Raw genomic sequence first — 16,336 nt, forward strand, 5'->3', positions numbered from 1 at the left:
TCCGTTGCTTATAATGAATGCTTCAGCCCAGATGACTTTTCTTGGTTTGTTGGAAGTAAAGCTCCTTAATGAAAAGCATTATCAAATCTGGGACACCAAATTGCAAGACAAGAAAATGGACTGAACTTTTGGTCTTTTCAAGGTAAGCTGGTTTGATAAAACAATGTACAAAATGACCTGGGTCTGTTTTGAAAGCTTTTTAGAGTAAGAGAGAGGGAGAACGAGAGAGAGAACAGTGTTATGCTCGAGAAGAAATTAGATTTCTTAATTACAAAATAATTATAAAAAAAGTAATTTTGTGTTTTTTTGTTTACTTTTTTATTTGCCAGTTGTTGGTTGTATCTCGGTATGTGATATTATCAATTTGGGTCTTTACGTATTGTCATTAAATGTCATTTTTTTCATGTCTTCATCCAGGTACACAGTGTGGCAGAAGAGTGTATTTCTTCAATTATAGCAAAATCAACATGTGCTGCACTTGCACTTCAATGACTGTCATACAATGACTGAGAGGTATATTATTTCATTGTTTGCTACTTCTGTGACTTCAGTAAGGAGTTATTCTGCTATTAGAAACATGTGCCACTTTCATTCTTTGTTGTGATTTCAATCAACAGAGCCCCACAACTAACTAAATCAGAGGTTTAACATAATGATGTTTCAAATAAGTTATTGCGTGACATTTTATAAAACTAAATGAACAAAGTCCTAACATTTCCTGTGTTTACACTGTATTTTGTTATTTCATTTCTTTGTCTTCTCACACTCATTTACCAAATCAGGAAACAGGAAACACACCTTCAAAATAAGGTGGTCCCTTGTATTCCTGATATGTGCACGATTATATTGTGGTAGCGAGTAGCTCGTTTTATAAAGGCACATGCAAATGTTACGGTACTACAGCAAATGTAGCCGGGGAATTAAAAAAAGTGCCAGCAGCTAACACACTGTTAAAGAGTCAACAGTTTTCCGATGGTGTAAATACATTTCTTGAAGTGTAAACATCTGTTTTTCATGAAAAATTAACAAACTGATCTTACTGATTGAAATCCTAATAACAAATTGATGTAGAATGGCGGCTGTAGAAGTATAACATGCTCCAATCGCTGAAGCATGACACCTTAATAAACAAAGTGGTCCATCATGTTACATTAGTGTAACTGTACATAAACCCACACTGACATTTTTTAGCATTAGCATATGTTGGGAATTTGCAAATCCGACAAATAGGTAAACAGCAACAAATCAGATCCTTTTAGTGAATAGTTAAACATTTCCTCTGCACTGCAAGTGTACAATCTACTCAGTCCATTCAGGGCTTTGTTCTTGACATCTCAGATCAAATACAATAACTAATTTCTATGTTGCAGGGCTACATTAACATAACGTTATCACCAGTTCTTATCTTGAAAGCCTGCTTCGCTTCACTGTGTTCTATTCTGTTCGTCAGTTCTTCTTCATCTGCATGTTTCAGAGTTGATATTTCTAAACTTATTTTGCACCCCGAGGTGAGGTGAAACACGATAGACTATCACAGATGTCCCCGGAGCAGTGCTAGTCCAACCCTCGTTACGAAACGGCAACCTCAAGGGATTCATGTAACAACAAATGCGTGAGCCACGAACCATGACAGCGAATTTGAATGATATGTTTAGATCAAATGTGTGGGCCTTACAGCACAGGGCTTGAATTAGAAATGTCTTAGGGGGCACTATGTAAAGTCATTTTCGTGAATGTAATTGTACTTGGCTTGTACTTCGGTCCCCAAAGAGCTCAGTCCCCATGAGACTTCTTGGAAATAAAGGCCTGTATGCTGAAAGAGCAATAGAAACGACAGCTAGAGTATATAATGGTTGCATCGTAGTACTTCATGGAGACTTTAACCCAAAGCAAAGGATTGACACAAAACTATAAATGTCCTGTAACACCTTGAGGTGACTCATTTTCAAACAGATTATTAATATCTCTGTTTTGCAGCTTTTTGCTGTTCCTTTGCTTGAACATACAAACATACAATAGATGCTATATGTTGGAAAGTGATGATTTGAAGTGAGGGGTGGTAAGTGAGCACAGAGTGTGTGTGAGCAGCAGAAATATACTTACATTAATATGCACTAAAGATGAAAGAGAAATGCTACAATGCAAACACATTTAGAGCATTCTGTGATCTAGACATAAATGTATTGTGATGGAGGAGGGTGATTTAGAATTCTTTAAAAAGGTGAAATTTCAAAAGGCCACTTTTAGCCCTTGCAGCATGAGAGCATATTCACAGGAGACACGATTATCAACATAAACTCCACCTTGTACTTCCAAACTACATAGTGTATTAAAAAGAGCAAAACACCTTATTTCTGTTTGTAAAATGTAACAGTGCATTGACTTCTCCTTTAGCACTCCTTTATGGTGCAGTCATTTTTTTAGATAACCACTGTGCTCGCACTAGCCTCTCCTTTTCCCTGTGCTGTCTTTTCCCTTCACATTCAATAACCTCCCAGCTGTGTGTTCCTCCAGGGATTCCCCAGCTCCCCTGGCCCTCAGACAGACTCCAGAGTCTGTGGGGAACCTGACACAACATAAACTCCACTGTGAAGCAAAGGTGTCAGTCTGTGGGCTGCATCTCATCTAAAATGTGACAGCCTTTTATTTCTTCACATTTTGAAGGCTGCAGTAAAAGAAAACGGTGTGTTTCACATGAGCGTAGTGTGTTCCATAGCGCCGCGTGGGCTGCAGTCACAGCATACACAACTAAGTTTAGAATCTGTGGCCTATTTAGGCATTTTTTATAGGACGATGGACTAAACAGAACTGTTAGCAGGCTCAGCTCGGACTGAGAATCCAAGTATTATAAAAAGTGTGAGGAAAAGATGACAATGACCCAGTTGGACCTACTTTGTGTAGATTGATAAAAGGCAACCAGAAGCCTTTTGATTTAAAGTCTTCTCTTTGTTCAAAGATTCAGCCTTTGACTGTTATTACATGAAACTATGTTGGTGAATTATGAGCTTGCTGCTGAATTCTCAGAGGGCTTTTTCATTCTGTACTGAACATACTTTGCTTTTGTTTCAGTTTATATTTAGATTCCCTCTCTTCTCCCAATATCATTAAGAGCCATGCAGCAGATCATTTTGATTGAGGGATATTGTTTCTTTCATCACCCAAATAGCTCAATTAATACTCCAAAGATACATTAACATACTTTGGGGATGCCATACGTATGTACTTAAGAAGCACTCAGGAGCCCTTGTAACCTCAGACAGTTCTTCACCTCTTGTGGGGATAAAGCACTCAACCTGACCAACAAGGCATGTCACCCGGAAGAAAAGCAGTTTGTTTCTCTTCCCACTAAATGCTGCTGAGGTGTGTGTCTGCAATACAGCTGCTGTTGTATATGGTGGTGTATATGGACTTAGATGGACTTTACTGTAATATCGGTTTTATTTGATAACGTGTATTATTGCGTAACTTACATGTTCACCCTTAAAGTTATTTAAAAATTAACTTAGTCTTATTTTTTACAGACTCTCAATTGCTGCAATGAGACTCAAATATTCCTCTTGATGCCAAAATAATGTTTTAAAAAACAACGCATAATGAGTTACTTTATAATGCAGTCAAATCCTTTCACATGTTAGCAGCAATTACAAAAAAGAAAACTGTGTATCAACATCTCACCAATAATGCTTGTTTCACTGTAGGACAATGGTAGACAGTGAGATTTAAAGTAATTACTTTCCTATGGATATTTTGTTTCCAAAATGTATTATGAACAGACACTTCCCTTGTAATTACTGGAGGGAGGTATTGTATGTGGCAAATTGTTCCCTAGAGCATGCACTCCCACACGCAAACACACTGTTCAGGCACTCTGCTGATGTTGTTACTGACTTGAGTATTGATTTACCATAACAGCAGATAGGGGTAATGTTTACACTTTGCTTGGTTAATGTTGTGTGTGTGGTGATGGTGTCTTCATTTTACGGCCCTCTGAATTGTATTGTGACTTTTACTTACCCTGTTGCTGCTTCAGTAATATTCACATAGTCAGCTCTGGCACTCATCGTTAAATTAATTGCCATTTTGGGAAAAATAGTAGTTTGCGTTCTTGCTGAGAGTTACATGAGATGATTGAAACCGCTCTTATACCTGGAGAATAAATATCAAGCCAGCAGCAGGTTATCCTAGCTTAGCATAAATACTGGAAACAGCTAGCCTGGCTTTGTGCAAAGGCTAATACATCTATTATGATTATAATTAACATCATATAATCCTTTGGGTAATCTGGACAAAATAATCAACAACATGTGGAGCCTCCAATAACTGGTCCTGTCTAAAAAAATAGTCCGACACGTAACCCCTTATTAAAATCACAACCTGTTATTTTTACATTTGAGCTTTTGTACAGTACGGACTAAACAAATGAGATATCATGTGTTACTTAGTGAGCTTTAGTTGTAGTTTCTTAACAACAGGCAGCTGTTTCCCCGTTTCCAGATTTTATGTTGAGCAGCTAATTGACTACATATATAGCTACAGACACGATATTAGTGCAGTATCAATCTTCCCATCTAACAAAATATACGCGAGAGTTTTAGCATTAAAAGTAGTTTTTCTAAGTGATATTGCGCCACTGTTTAATCAAGTATAAGATTAGATGAGTGCTGAATTCAGAGGAGAATTCTTGCCAATAACAAAAAGCGAAAAGGTGGATTTCCTGTTGTTATTTTTCTATTACTTTTACTCATATTTTGCTTTGCAAATGGGAAGATATGGCTTCACAATATAGTATATGAACCAATGTCTCAAATGTCAACATTGTTTTGGTATTTCAATGGACATTGGCCATTCATGGAGATTCCTTACATGGATAAAACAATGACATATGAAGGCAGAACAAACTAATCTTTTCTTTTCTCACATCCCCTTCTTCCATCTTGCATATCCTTCTTTTGTCCTAAAGAAGGACATTTGTGTCCCACGGGGAAAACAATATCGATGTCAAGAGATGAGTTATTGATTGAGAGGAGAAGAAGGCTAGACAGTTGACATTCAGCAGATTACATAGGTACCGAGAAGCTTAAACATGCATACGTGTATGTGGCTTGAATGGAGGAATATCATTTCAGCCTGTGCTGATGTATCCATTGAGTTTTGTACAACATGTCAAGTCAGACAAATGTGTACTGAGAGAAGAGGAAGAGAATGTGGGTGTTTGTCTCCTCTGCAGGCCACATGAGCTTTGCTGCTCGCTACATATCTTAACATGTTGGCATATTGATGCAACACTGCTTAAGATATATATAACAACGCAATCTCCTTATCTCCACACACATGGAGATAAGGAGTTTGCGTTGTGTCCTGATTACATGGGATGATGACATCAATATGAAATAGCTCTTGTCTCTCCATGGCTTCTGCTTATTTGACCTGCATTGATTTAAGCTGATTGATTTATTGGTAACGAAGCACAGAGGAGCTTATAGCTACAAACGGCCTTCTATTTAGATTCACACTGGTCTGTTTCATTTTACTCTGGGATGATACTCAATAAATTGGATGCAAGTTGAGAGTTGGTCAATGTCAAAGAGAAAAACTAAAAGAGTCAAATGTGTAAGCAGAGACAGCTCTCGTGTATCATTTTATGGAAGACGTCAATGATCCCAGCGACATATCGAGAAAATTTATTCCTGCTGACAATTATGCAAATGTTGATGTGCCATGTGAGTCTGCGGCCAGCGGGGTGCGCTGAGAGGGGAACCAACACTTTGGCTGCTCTGTCGCTGCTGCTGCTACCATTAGCATTAGCATTGTTCACACATCCCCTCATCTTAGGCCACTTCCACACCCCTCCCCCTCCCTCCCTACCACCACGTCTCCATCCTCCCTTCCTCCTCCTCCCTCCCTGCGTCCTCTCTTTCCTGTTCTCGCTGCGGTGTTGCTATAGCAACGGAGAAATGTGGGAATACCTCCGTCCTTCAGAGCGCAGGGGAGAGAGAGGGGGAGAGATAGAGGTATGCAGAGAGGGAGAGGATGGGAGACAGATAGAGAGGGAAGAGGTAGACAGACGAAGAGACAAGAGGAGAGAAAGGAAGAAAAGGAAGTGTGGAAAAGACTGTTAACTAAAAGACGGAGGGCGAGTGGCTGGGACTCTCTGCCTGAATGCACAACATTGGCTATCACTTAGCCCCTGACTATGAACGTTTGTCCCCCTCCTCCACCACTCACTCCCTAAAAGCGACCCTCCCATTGATATTCAGCCTCTGCGATGGAGAAGACGCCACCGCTATCTGACTGGAGGGGTGGGTGCCAGCGCGGGTGGGGGTGGGTTTGACTGAGATGGCACGGTGTCGCGCAGCCATGGCGTAGCTTCACACTTGGCGTAGCTTCACACTTGGCCCTACGCACGCCATTTTTTTGACGATCCATGTGTTCTGGATGTCTCCATTTGTAGTGAGGCTGCAGTTTCCATGACAACGCACGGACTGAAATAGCACCCCGGTTTCCTCCCTCTCTCCCTCTTGCTCTCCCTCTCCTCTGCTCACAACACACTAATAACTGTTCATTCCTTATCGTAGGCCTTCTTCTATCAGTCTAAGATGTCCCATACTGCTCATCTCCATTCATCATATGGATTGTAGTACATGAGACCCCCTACCCCCCCAAACCTCACACACACATGCACACGCACACACATACATGAGCGCACACGTACACAGGCATCACTTCTCCTCCCACCTCTTATCTCCCATTTTCAGTCTCTAGGTCGCCCTGCAACATATTCTGTCAACATGCATCAACCTCTTTGTTGCCATGACAACAGTCTTGAAAATCACTCCAATTATTTCAACAAAGAAAAAAACACTACAGTCACTTGGGGGAGAGGCAGGAAAAAGGAAGGTGTGTGTGTGTGTGTGTGTGTGTGTCTCAGTGAAACAGAGAAAGAGATGCAGAGTTGTGAGTCTGTGAGTGCATGTTTAATGACCCTTTGATGAACTTGTGTGTGTCAACTGTTGCACAAATATGCATACAGTATGATGGTCTGTGTTTACAGTATATTGTGTATCTATTTTTTTTTTCCGCCCCTCAGACCTCAGTAGGTTCATGTTTGTTTTGTAGATCAGTGTCGGTGGACTCACTGACCCATTTGTACACACGTATGGTTTTATAAAGCCAACCTGTGCCAGCAACAGTACCACACGTCTGTGTTGTGTGTGTGTGTGTGTGTGTGTGTGTGTGTGTGTGTGAGAGCATTCCTATGCACTGCTATGATATAAAGAGAAAGACTAAAACAGTTGGGCCTAGAGAGATCTGCACAGTGGTGGAAAGATAACTATATATATCTCCCCAAGTACTATACTTTGATGTACTTGTACTTTACATAACAAATTCCATTTTATGCTACTTAATAGTCTACTTCTAATGACAAGTCTGACTTTTTGTTGTACTGTACTTCTGCTTAAAGCACAAGGCTAGTGATATTCTTTATTTTTGGTATTGTAAACAAATCCCACAAATCATCCCCTAATGTCCATAAATTCCTAGGAAAGATGTAAACTGGTCACATATATATATATATTAAACAGCTGGGCATTGTAGTTGTTACCAGACATTAACCAAACAGAAAAAAATAATCTATTTGTTTGGGATGTTTTTCAGTCACAGATTTGGTGCATTAGTGAGTATTACAGCAACATGACATGTGTGTGGGAATGACTCCAAACAAATACAATGCCAATGTTTGTTGTGATAAAGAAACATGTCACGCAGTCCAGTGGTGTGGTTTATTGATGTGCATCTATGATAGCACAGAGGAAGAAGATATATCCGGCAAAGGGGCATTTGTTGACAATAAGAAAATCTAATATCACCAGATGTAATTATACAATTTGGATTTACATTCTGGTATTATACTTAAAATGGAGTAAAAGTGGATAATTGCATGTGTGTGGCCATTTGTGCTCTTTTGCTTCAAATCAACGTAATTGTAGTCTTAACGACATTTTTCAAACATCCATGTTACACTGACAAGCCACCCTTGTAAATATTGTACTGTGTATCACTTAATACAATAGATCCTATCTTACACTTATCAAATACGATGTCTTCGCTGTATGGCTCTAAATCTTCACACTCACTAATCCCATTGTATCCCATAAAGCTGCTTTGATACTAACAGATACTTACATGTGTGTCGAGTCAGGGAAAACCCTCCAGGCCCTGTAATTTTGGGGCCAAACCCACGGCGGATGACATAGCAAGTTATAATGAGTGTTTGTGGCCCAGAGCCAGTGTGTAAGTGTGTGTGTGTGCTTATGCTTGTGAAGTACAATTTAAGAAGCCAGGTGGGCTTAACTTAACCCATTTCTTTGTCATACTATACTCTAAAGTCAATGTCCTTTAGAGTATGGGGCTTTAGAGTGGAGTTATCCATATTAAAGAGCCAAATATATGTCCTTAATTTTAAAAGACGACTTAAATATGTCTGCTTAGGGGGGGGTGAGGGGGGGGGGGTTGTCATCTCACTGCACAGCGGGGGAATTGGCACAGACGGCGATTTGGACTTTAGTCGACGATGAAGTATATTGGGATCAGAAATCCTTGGGGAGAGAGAGAGAGAGAGAGAGTGAGAGAGAGAGAGAGAGAGACGAGGTCAGGTAGGAGGGCTATAAAAGCACTCCTTCTTTTACTGGAACATGCACTTAATGTCAATCCGGGTACGACTGAAGATTTGGGATGGACAGCAGTCTGTAACTCGTTTGATTGAAACAGCAACATGTGTGAACAGGTGTGCTGAGGTAAGTACATGTGTTCATTAATATGATCTGTTAAATCTCTTTTGACAAGGCATTTTGTTGCTGTACATCCATCTTAATGACATAAATACTACAAACATACACATTTTACACGTTACGAAAAGGACACATTTCATCTCATATTCTGTTACTAATGACCTTTTACAATGAAAACTTTCGAGACAAATGTTTTCTCCCTGCTGTGCGCAGGGGAACTCTGTGAAGGAGGTCGAGATCGACAAGTGAAAAAACATGTGGAAGTTCCAGGAAAGTTTGGGCTGTTTATTCCTCCTCAGTTGCGTCTGCTTAAACGAGTGCCGGATGCTGAAGTTTGTCGTGGCTGTAAGTCGGTCCGCTTTCATAAAGCTGTGTTACAACACTTTGACATCATCGAGCTCCTACACACTTTCTTTAGATCGCACACGACTGACATTACCACACTTTGTTTCTGATTACACTGTATTTTCTGCGCTGTGAGCATCGTTATATGTACACATTTTTTTTCACAAAGGATTACTTTGAGCCTAAACTCCAGTGTGAGGCATATCTCACTAAGACAGACCTTTGCATATCTTTCTTCTACAGCACGGTTCAATGAACAATTGAAGGATTTCGTTGAAAATCACAAATGTTTTGATGCAACCTCATATATTAAAATAGTGTTTGTAATGTGTGTATATGTATATATGTATACAGAAACACACACAACAGACATACTGTAGCTTGAAAGTTACTATTTACTACTTAGTTACTAAAGCCAAAGTAAGGATTAGGTTCACTATGCGGGCTAGGTGTTACATTTTATTGTCAACTGTCTCATGAATCTGTTTATTATCTTTGTCAATTAAATTAATTCATGTAACTGTGACTTTTTTTGGTAACAATGTTTGGTTTTAAATTAGTTTGGACTATTCTTATGTGTCAAGTTTAGTTTGGGTTAATTCAGTTCACGTTCAATCTTAAGAGCAGTGAGTTTTTGAAAATAATAATTATCCCTAAAAGCAAACCACAGCTTGCTGACTTGACTTTGTGGGTTTTACAATCCAAATTGTTAGTGTTGTTCACCCCAGAGTGACGTATCAGGAGTGACTCAGATGTATCCAGAGTCCAGTTCAGTCAACCTGTGTGAGTCTTCAGGTTAATGATACTAACGGAGCAGCTCCAGCATTTGTGTCTCAGCAACTTCTTTGTCTCAAATCCAGGCTGAACTGTCCAAGATCACAGTTTCTATTTCCGGGGCTTCCGTCTCAGGGTGTTTTTATTCCTTAAGTACACAGTGAAACGGCCGGCGCAGCAGCATGGCGTCAAAGTCAAAGTCAGCCTTGTTGTCAATTCCTCGACGTGTACTAGACATACAGAGGAGTTGAATCTGAATCCATGTGATATTATTATGACTTTTAAGGTGTTCCGACATGGCGATCGATCGCCCATTGAGTCGTATCCCAGGGATCCTCATGGGAGGAGTGTGGGCTCAAGGCTTCGACAGCTGACTGAGGTACTGGGTGTTATCTGTGTGTGTGTGTCTGTGTGTGTGTGTGTGTGTCATAGACATTTTGTCAAGCAGGATTTGGCAAACAAACAACCAAATATGAAGAACTTTTAGATGTATATAGTGTATAAATCCATCAATCCATCACATTTTCTGGATTACTTACAGAAACCCAGCAGCAAAACCAAAAACATAACAATAAAACCAAAAACCAGTAGTTTATATCATAATTGTGTTGGTTTGTTTTGCTCCTCAGGGCCACCTTATACTGGAGCCAGTGACACACTGACCGTACAAGTTCATGCTCTAAACTGCTAAATGAAAATGAATCTTCACATAATTTGACAAGAAAGTCACTTACAGAGTAAATACACCAAAGGTACACATTAGCTATGGTGTCTGTTTCACTTCTGATCTGTACAACACGAACCAGTCAAGTCTTGAGATGAAAGAAATGCACACTTATAATTAAAGTCCTTCCTACTGTGACATCATCGTTCTGGCCTGGAGGCCCTGTGGAATGGGTGAAATGTGTTATTTTATGTAAATATGTAGAATTGCACCTTAAATCAGTCAAATCTGCAGCAAACGGTCAGATTTGACAAAGATTAACATTGATGGCAATTTTCCTTTCAGCTGGGCATGAAACAACAGTTTGAGCTGGGCCGGTTTCTACGGAGGCGTTATGACAACTTTCTCAGTGAGGACTACAACAGCAAAGAGGTAGGTGTGTGTGTATGGAAACATATAAATATATATACATATATATATATGTACATATATGTGTGTGTGTGCAATTCAGTTTTTTCCGTGTGCTTCAGTGTCACCTAATGCTGTTGTTGCACGTCAGCTCGGCCCAACATCTGAAATCATGCGCCAGCCACCGTCTGTATTAGCTGTTCCAACACATACTCAGCTAATGAGCATGACTCATGTTGGTGATATCACTGCCATGGCCTTTATTGTGCTGTAACATGTGGGGTAATGTTATCCCTGAGCACCACGTACACTGCAGTTGGCAAAAAGGCATGGTGGACTGCATGTTCAGCATCCTGTCATTATTAAGATCTGATTTCTCTGTTCTCTGTTCTCTTCACACTCACTGTCTCCTTGCGTCCAGTCCTTCTTCTCCTCTCTTAAATAACACGCAATTATCACAAAAATAACAGCTCTTCTCAGTACCTGTCACTGGAATTTGTCGCACAAGTCTCACGTCAAACGCGCGCTGTACCTTTCCCCGCGCTGCCATGTCTGTTTTAATTTGACAAAAAAGGGGGGTAAAAAAAGAAGCATTCTTGCATCGACAGGACATCCAACCTTATCAGTGTGATTTACTGTGTGTGAAAACCTGACACGGGGTGACAGAGAGATATAGATGTGCGAAGGCTGTTGTCAGGAGAGATCACAGTAGGACAGATCTTTTTCCCAATCCTTTTCTCACCCGTTTGCATCTCCTCTGACTCCCCTGCTCCTCCTCATGTTAAGGGAATACCTCCGTTGATTTACAGTTAACTTGTGATACACTGCTGCTTTGCTGGGTACAATTATTTTTTGCATCTTTATTAATAAACACATATTGAATTTAAATACAGAAACAGAAGTGTGTTTGTTGCAGCTCCACTTTCCGAATGCAAGCCTTTTGAGTTTCCAAGTGCAGTTTCACTTTCTCCAAAAATGTGAGCCTGGAGATCAGAGCGTTGGAATCAACGGCGGGCATATGGATGCTTTTTTGATATGGATGCTTTTTTGATATGGATGCTTTTTGATATGGATGCTTTTTTGTCCTATTTGTTCCCTCATTGTTCCAACAGGTTTATGTGAGGAGCACTGACTACGACCGCACTCTGATGAGTACCCAGGCATGCCTTGCTGGGATGTTCCCCCCAACCAGACGCCCGCCTCCCATCATGCCCCAGTTACTATGGAGGCCTATTCCAGTGCACACCGTCCCCAGGGACCAGGACAAGGTGGGCTGCTGAGCCACATAAATATTTCCTTTCACATGGCGGTCGCACTCCGAATAGAAACTTGTCCAACTTATTCTGAGTCCCTCTCTGTAGCTCTGTGTTGCTGCCTGCATTCACCTGAGCTGTGAACCTGCTCTTCTGAAATGCACCGCTGATTTTAAGTGTGGAATGAAGATTTAATTATGCCCAGAAGACGGCAGTATACCTGCAGTAAATGTTGTGCTGTTGTTTTCAATTTCTCAAGCTGTTGAAGTCTCCAGGCAAAGACTGTCCAAGGTTCGGAGCTCTGATGACGGAGACCTTTGAGAGCGAGCACTACCAGAGGTTCCTCAGGGCTCACCGGGTAAGACAAACCACAGAAGAAGAAAGTACTCGAAATACACTGTACCTCATCCTCAGAATCTGTTCTGTGACGTAAACGTTCGACTCAAGGCGCAGTTTGTGTTAAACACCATGATTCATGTGCCTGTTAACCACTACAAATTTGTTTGTTAGTCTGTTGTTTTATTTAATCATCAGAATGATATAATCAGGACGGCTGTGAATAATGCTTTTCCTCCTTGTTTTCTGCTTATCTGTGCCTTTAATTTGTAAATGAACAAACGCTGTGAAATGCACAATTGTGTAAGTGAGTGATATATATAGTTCACAGTTGCTGGTGCCAATGTTATCGGCACCTCCCGTGGACGTGACAGTTCTGCTGCAGACATCATGTCCTCGCAGTTCTTTTCTCAGGCACGGTGACTCCAGAGCCTTCGAAAAAAAGCTGCACTGTGCAATCTCTCTCACATTCTCAGGGACGCTAATTAACGCTCGGATTGAATTAGATTAAGAATTACAATGAAAGGGTTTAATTAAACAGAGTCCCATGCGCTGCCTATTAAGGTGGTGTTTGAGATCGGGGCCTCCTGCATTGCATTTTCACACCCTCTGCTGGAGGCACAGCACCTGCAAGTTGGATGCAGGAACCAAAATGGTGCCATTTTGAATCACTTGTGTTGTCTGACCAAAGGCTGAAGTGAACAACACTGAATCAATAAACAATACAAATACGTTCAACTAACCAACTAATGTCTGTAAATCCTTAGTTATTCACAGTGCATCTGCAAAAACATTACTAATAATTACTAATAATTTAAGTATTTTCTTCTTCATTTTCCCTGAGAATGATGAGTTGAAGGTTGTGATGTTGAAGGTTACTTTTGTGCAATTTAGAGATACTTATACTTAACTTGAGTATTTTCATTGTATGGTACTTTCCACTTATACCACACAACGTTTCAGGTAGAAATATTGTACATTTTAGTTTACTATATTTATTTGACAGCTGGCCAAACATGTCATCACAAAATCACATGTGTATAGAATGCAATGTAGATTAGTGGGTTCCTCCCTTTTTGACGTTATGACCCCTTACAGAGATGTTCCCTTCAGATGTTCCCCTCTCAGCTTCTCGCAGATTTTGATTGCAATGACTTAAAGATGTGTCATATCATTTACAGAAAAGTCCATAATATTGATAAAAAAATCTACTATCATTAATCACCTCATAATCTGCCAACAAGTAGTTAAAACTAGCTCCACCTCGGTCCAACTTTAACAGTAAAATGTCATATTATGTGATTTTGACTGCTCTATTACTAGTAAAGGAGTATTTGTAAATCATGGTTTATCAACTTTAAATGAGTAGAGAATCTGATAATGTATTGAATGTAATGTTCTCTCCTTTTCTGCACATTGCAGTACTTTGTGGAGGGACTTTCCAACCACACTGGCTACCCTGTCTCCAAACTGGTTGGCAAAAAGATATGGAGGGTCCTCGACACTCTTACCTGTCAGGTATACTACAAAATACACACACACACACACACACACACACACACACACACACACACACACACACACACACACACACACACACACACACACACACAGCTGCAGAGCACTGAGAGTCAAACAGAAAGAGGGGAAAGAGAAGGGATCTGTTTTCTTCAGCACTTCTGCAGAGAGATGGAGAGTGGGCTGGAGTGTGGATAAATATTTTTTATACTTATACATAAGACATGAATAGGACAACATATTGAAATGATAATTAAAGCTTTATGAGATGGGTGAATTCTAGGCTGAATACGCTCATTCACACTTGCAAAATGAGCATCTGTTCTCTTCAGACCGGCGCTAAAAATAGAAACGATGTAATGCAGCCATTTAAAACCCTTTTGTTGGCATTCATGTGTTGTGTAATGTGATTATTAGCGTGATGTATGGGAGTGAATGTGATTTTTTTTGTGCAGCGGATCCATAACTTGACTCTCCCACGCTGGGCCACCCAAGATGTTCTGGACACCCTGAAGAGGATTGCATCATTTGAGGTCATGTACAGCATCCTCAGTCACAAGCGCAAAGAGAAGGCCAGGCTCTCGGGAGGTGAGGATTCCCATTACAGGCAATTTGTTTAAATCACTGTTGTGTAATCTGAATGAAGACATCTCAGTGTATCTAATGTTGTGACTGCTGGCAGAGGCTTTGTTTATGCCTCAGACGGTGCTGGGCCGGGCCTCCCGAAAGCACATTAGCCCATATGAGCTAATGGGACAAAGATGATTACAGCACTAAGACAAGTTGCTCAGTAAGGTCAAAACAATTGTGTTGGTGGGAAAATGTATTTGCACTGTTGACACTATGTGTTAAATTACCAGGGGTGCTGCTGAATGCCATTCTGAGGAATTTCTCCAGGGCCGTAGACCAAGGGAGCACTCTCAAATTCATTATGTACTCAGCTGTAAGTTAAACTTTTAGGCACACACACACACACACACATTCCTCATCTATCGTGCAAACCACTGTTTCACAAACTCTATCTTCTCCCTTCCTGGCTGTGTCTCATTCCAGCATGACTCTACCCTCATCACCCTCCAGGCGGCTCTGGACGTGTACAACGGCCTTCTTCCTCCTTATGCTGCCTGTCAACTCTTTGAGTTCTACCAGGAGTATGATGGGTAATGACGTCCTGCCTTCCCTTTGCATATTTAACTACACTATCTAGGTCAGACGGTGGCCATATTTTTAGCAATCGCATCCCACTATTTAGCCGCACCAAACCCACTCACCCACGCCTTCATGGCCCCTCTACTGGACTAGAGCATCGTGCACGGCACATCCAACAAAATCATCAATACTCTCTCCCACTCCAGACGGGCACCAGAGACCACATCTTCACAGTCCAAAACCTCCACTGGTTCCCCATAAGGAATACAGTTCAAGATTCTCATTCCATACAAAGCCCTTCACAACCTAGCCCCTTCACACCTTTTGGACCTAATGCTCCCCCCCAGCCCCTCAGACGGTCTCCATCACTCACCAACTGCATTTAAAACTCACCTCTTTAAATCTGCTTTCAACATGTGATGCTAATTATGCATATATATTTTGTATTTCTTACTGTTATAATGTCATCTCTCTGCCTTGTTTGTATTGCTATTGCTTTTATTGCTGCTGTTCTCAAAGTGCCGTCATTGTGTTTATCCCCCAGTTCCTATTCTCTGGAGCTGCATTACCGCAATGACTCCTGGCGCGACCCCTACCCCAACCCCGTGGCGGGATGCAAGGCTCTGAGCCCCTGCCCTCTGTCCATGTTCACTGAGCTGGTGCGGGACGTGGTGGCAGAGGACTGGGAGGCTGAGTGTGGGTTTAGGACCAGATTGTCAAGCACAAGTGAGTTTTTTTTAAATATATATACATATATACATATATATACATATATACATATATTTTTGGCCTGGTTAATGCCTCACTGCGATATGTTAATTCCTGTATTTAGTTTAGGCACCAGTGTGGGGGATTTTCAGCAGAGAATGTCTGATTAAAAAAATATCTTGGCTTTTGGATATCTTCCAAATGTTCCACATACACATACACCTACACCTAAAACGGATTGTTGTCTCCCACAGGTGTCATAACAGCTCTTGCAGTGACTGTAGGTCTCCTGGCAGTGGCGCTGTTGTTCAGCATAGTCGTGGCAATCAATAGGAGGAGAGCACACTACTCCAGGGAGGTGTAGTCCAGGTGACTGCCACACATGTGCCAAA

General features: G+C 41.0%; 1 protein-coding gene across 1 annotated transcript; it reads left to right on the top strand.

Moving 5' to 3' along the window:
- The first annotated feature begins 10,182 nt into the window (after window positions 1–10,182).
- LOC117749089 (testicular acid phosphatase homolog) lies at window positions 10,183–16,308 on the top strand. Its single transcript, XM_034559302.1, has 10 exons — window positions 10,183–10,287; window positions 10,918–11,004; window positions 12,093–12,248; window positions 12,493–12,591; window positions 13,992–14,087; window positions 14,543–14,675; window positions 14,948–15,030; window positions 15,141–15,247; window positions 15,781–15,962; window positions 16,199–16,308. Exons 1-10 carry the CDS (start codon window positions 10,183–10,185, stop codon window positions 16,306–16,308), a joined length of 1,158 nt encoding a protein of 385 aa, XP_034415193.1.
- Window positions 16,309–16,336: the final 28 nt, after the last annotated feature.

Source organism: Cyclopterus lumpus, chromosome 19, assembly GCF_009769545.1.
Source record: "Cyclopterus lumpus isolate fCycLum1 chromosome 19, fCycLum1.pri, whole genome shotgun sequence".
Taxonomy (NCBI): domain Eukaryota; kingdom Metazoa; phylum Chordata; class Actinopteri; order Perciformes; family Cyclopteridae; genus Cyclopterus; species Cyclopterus lumpus.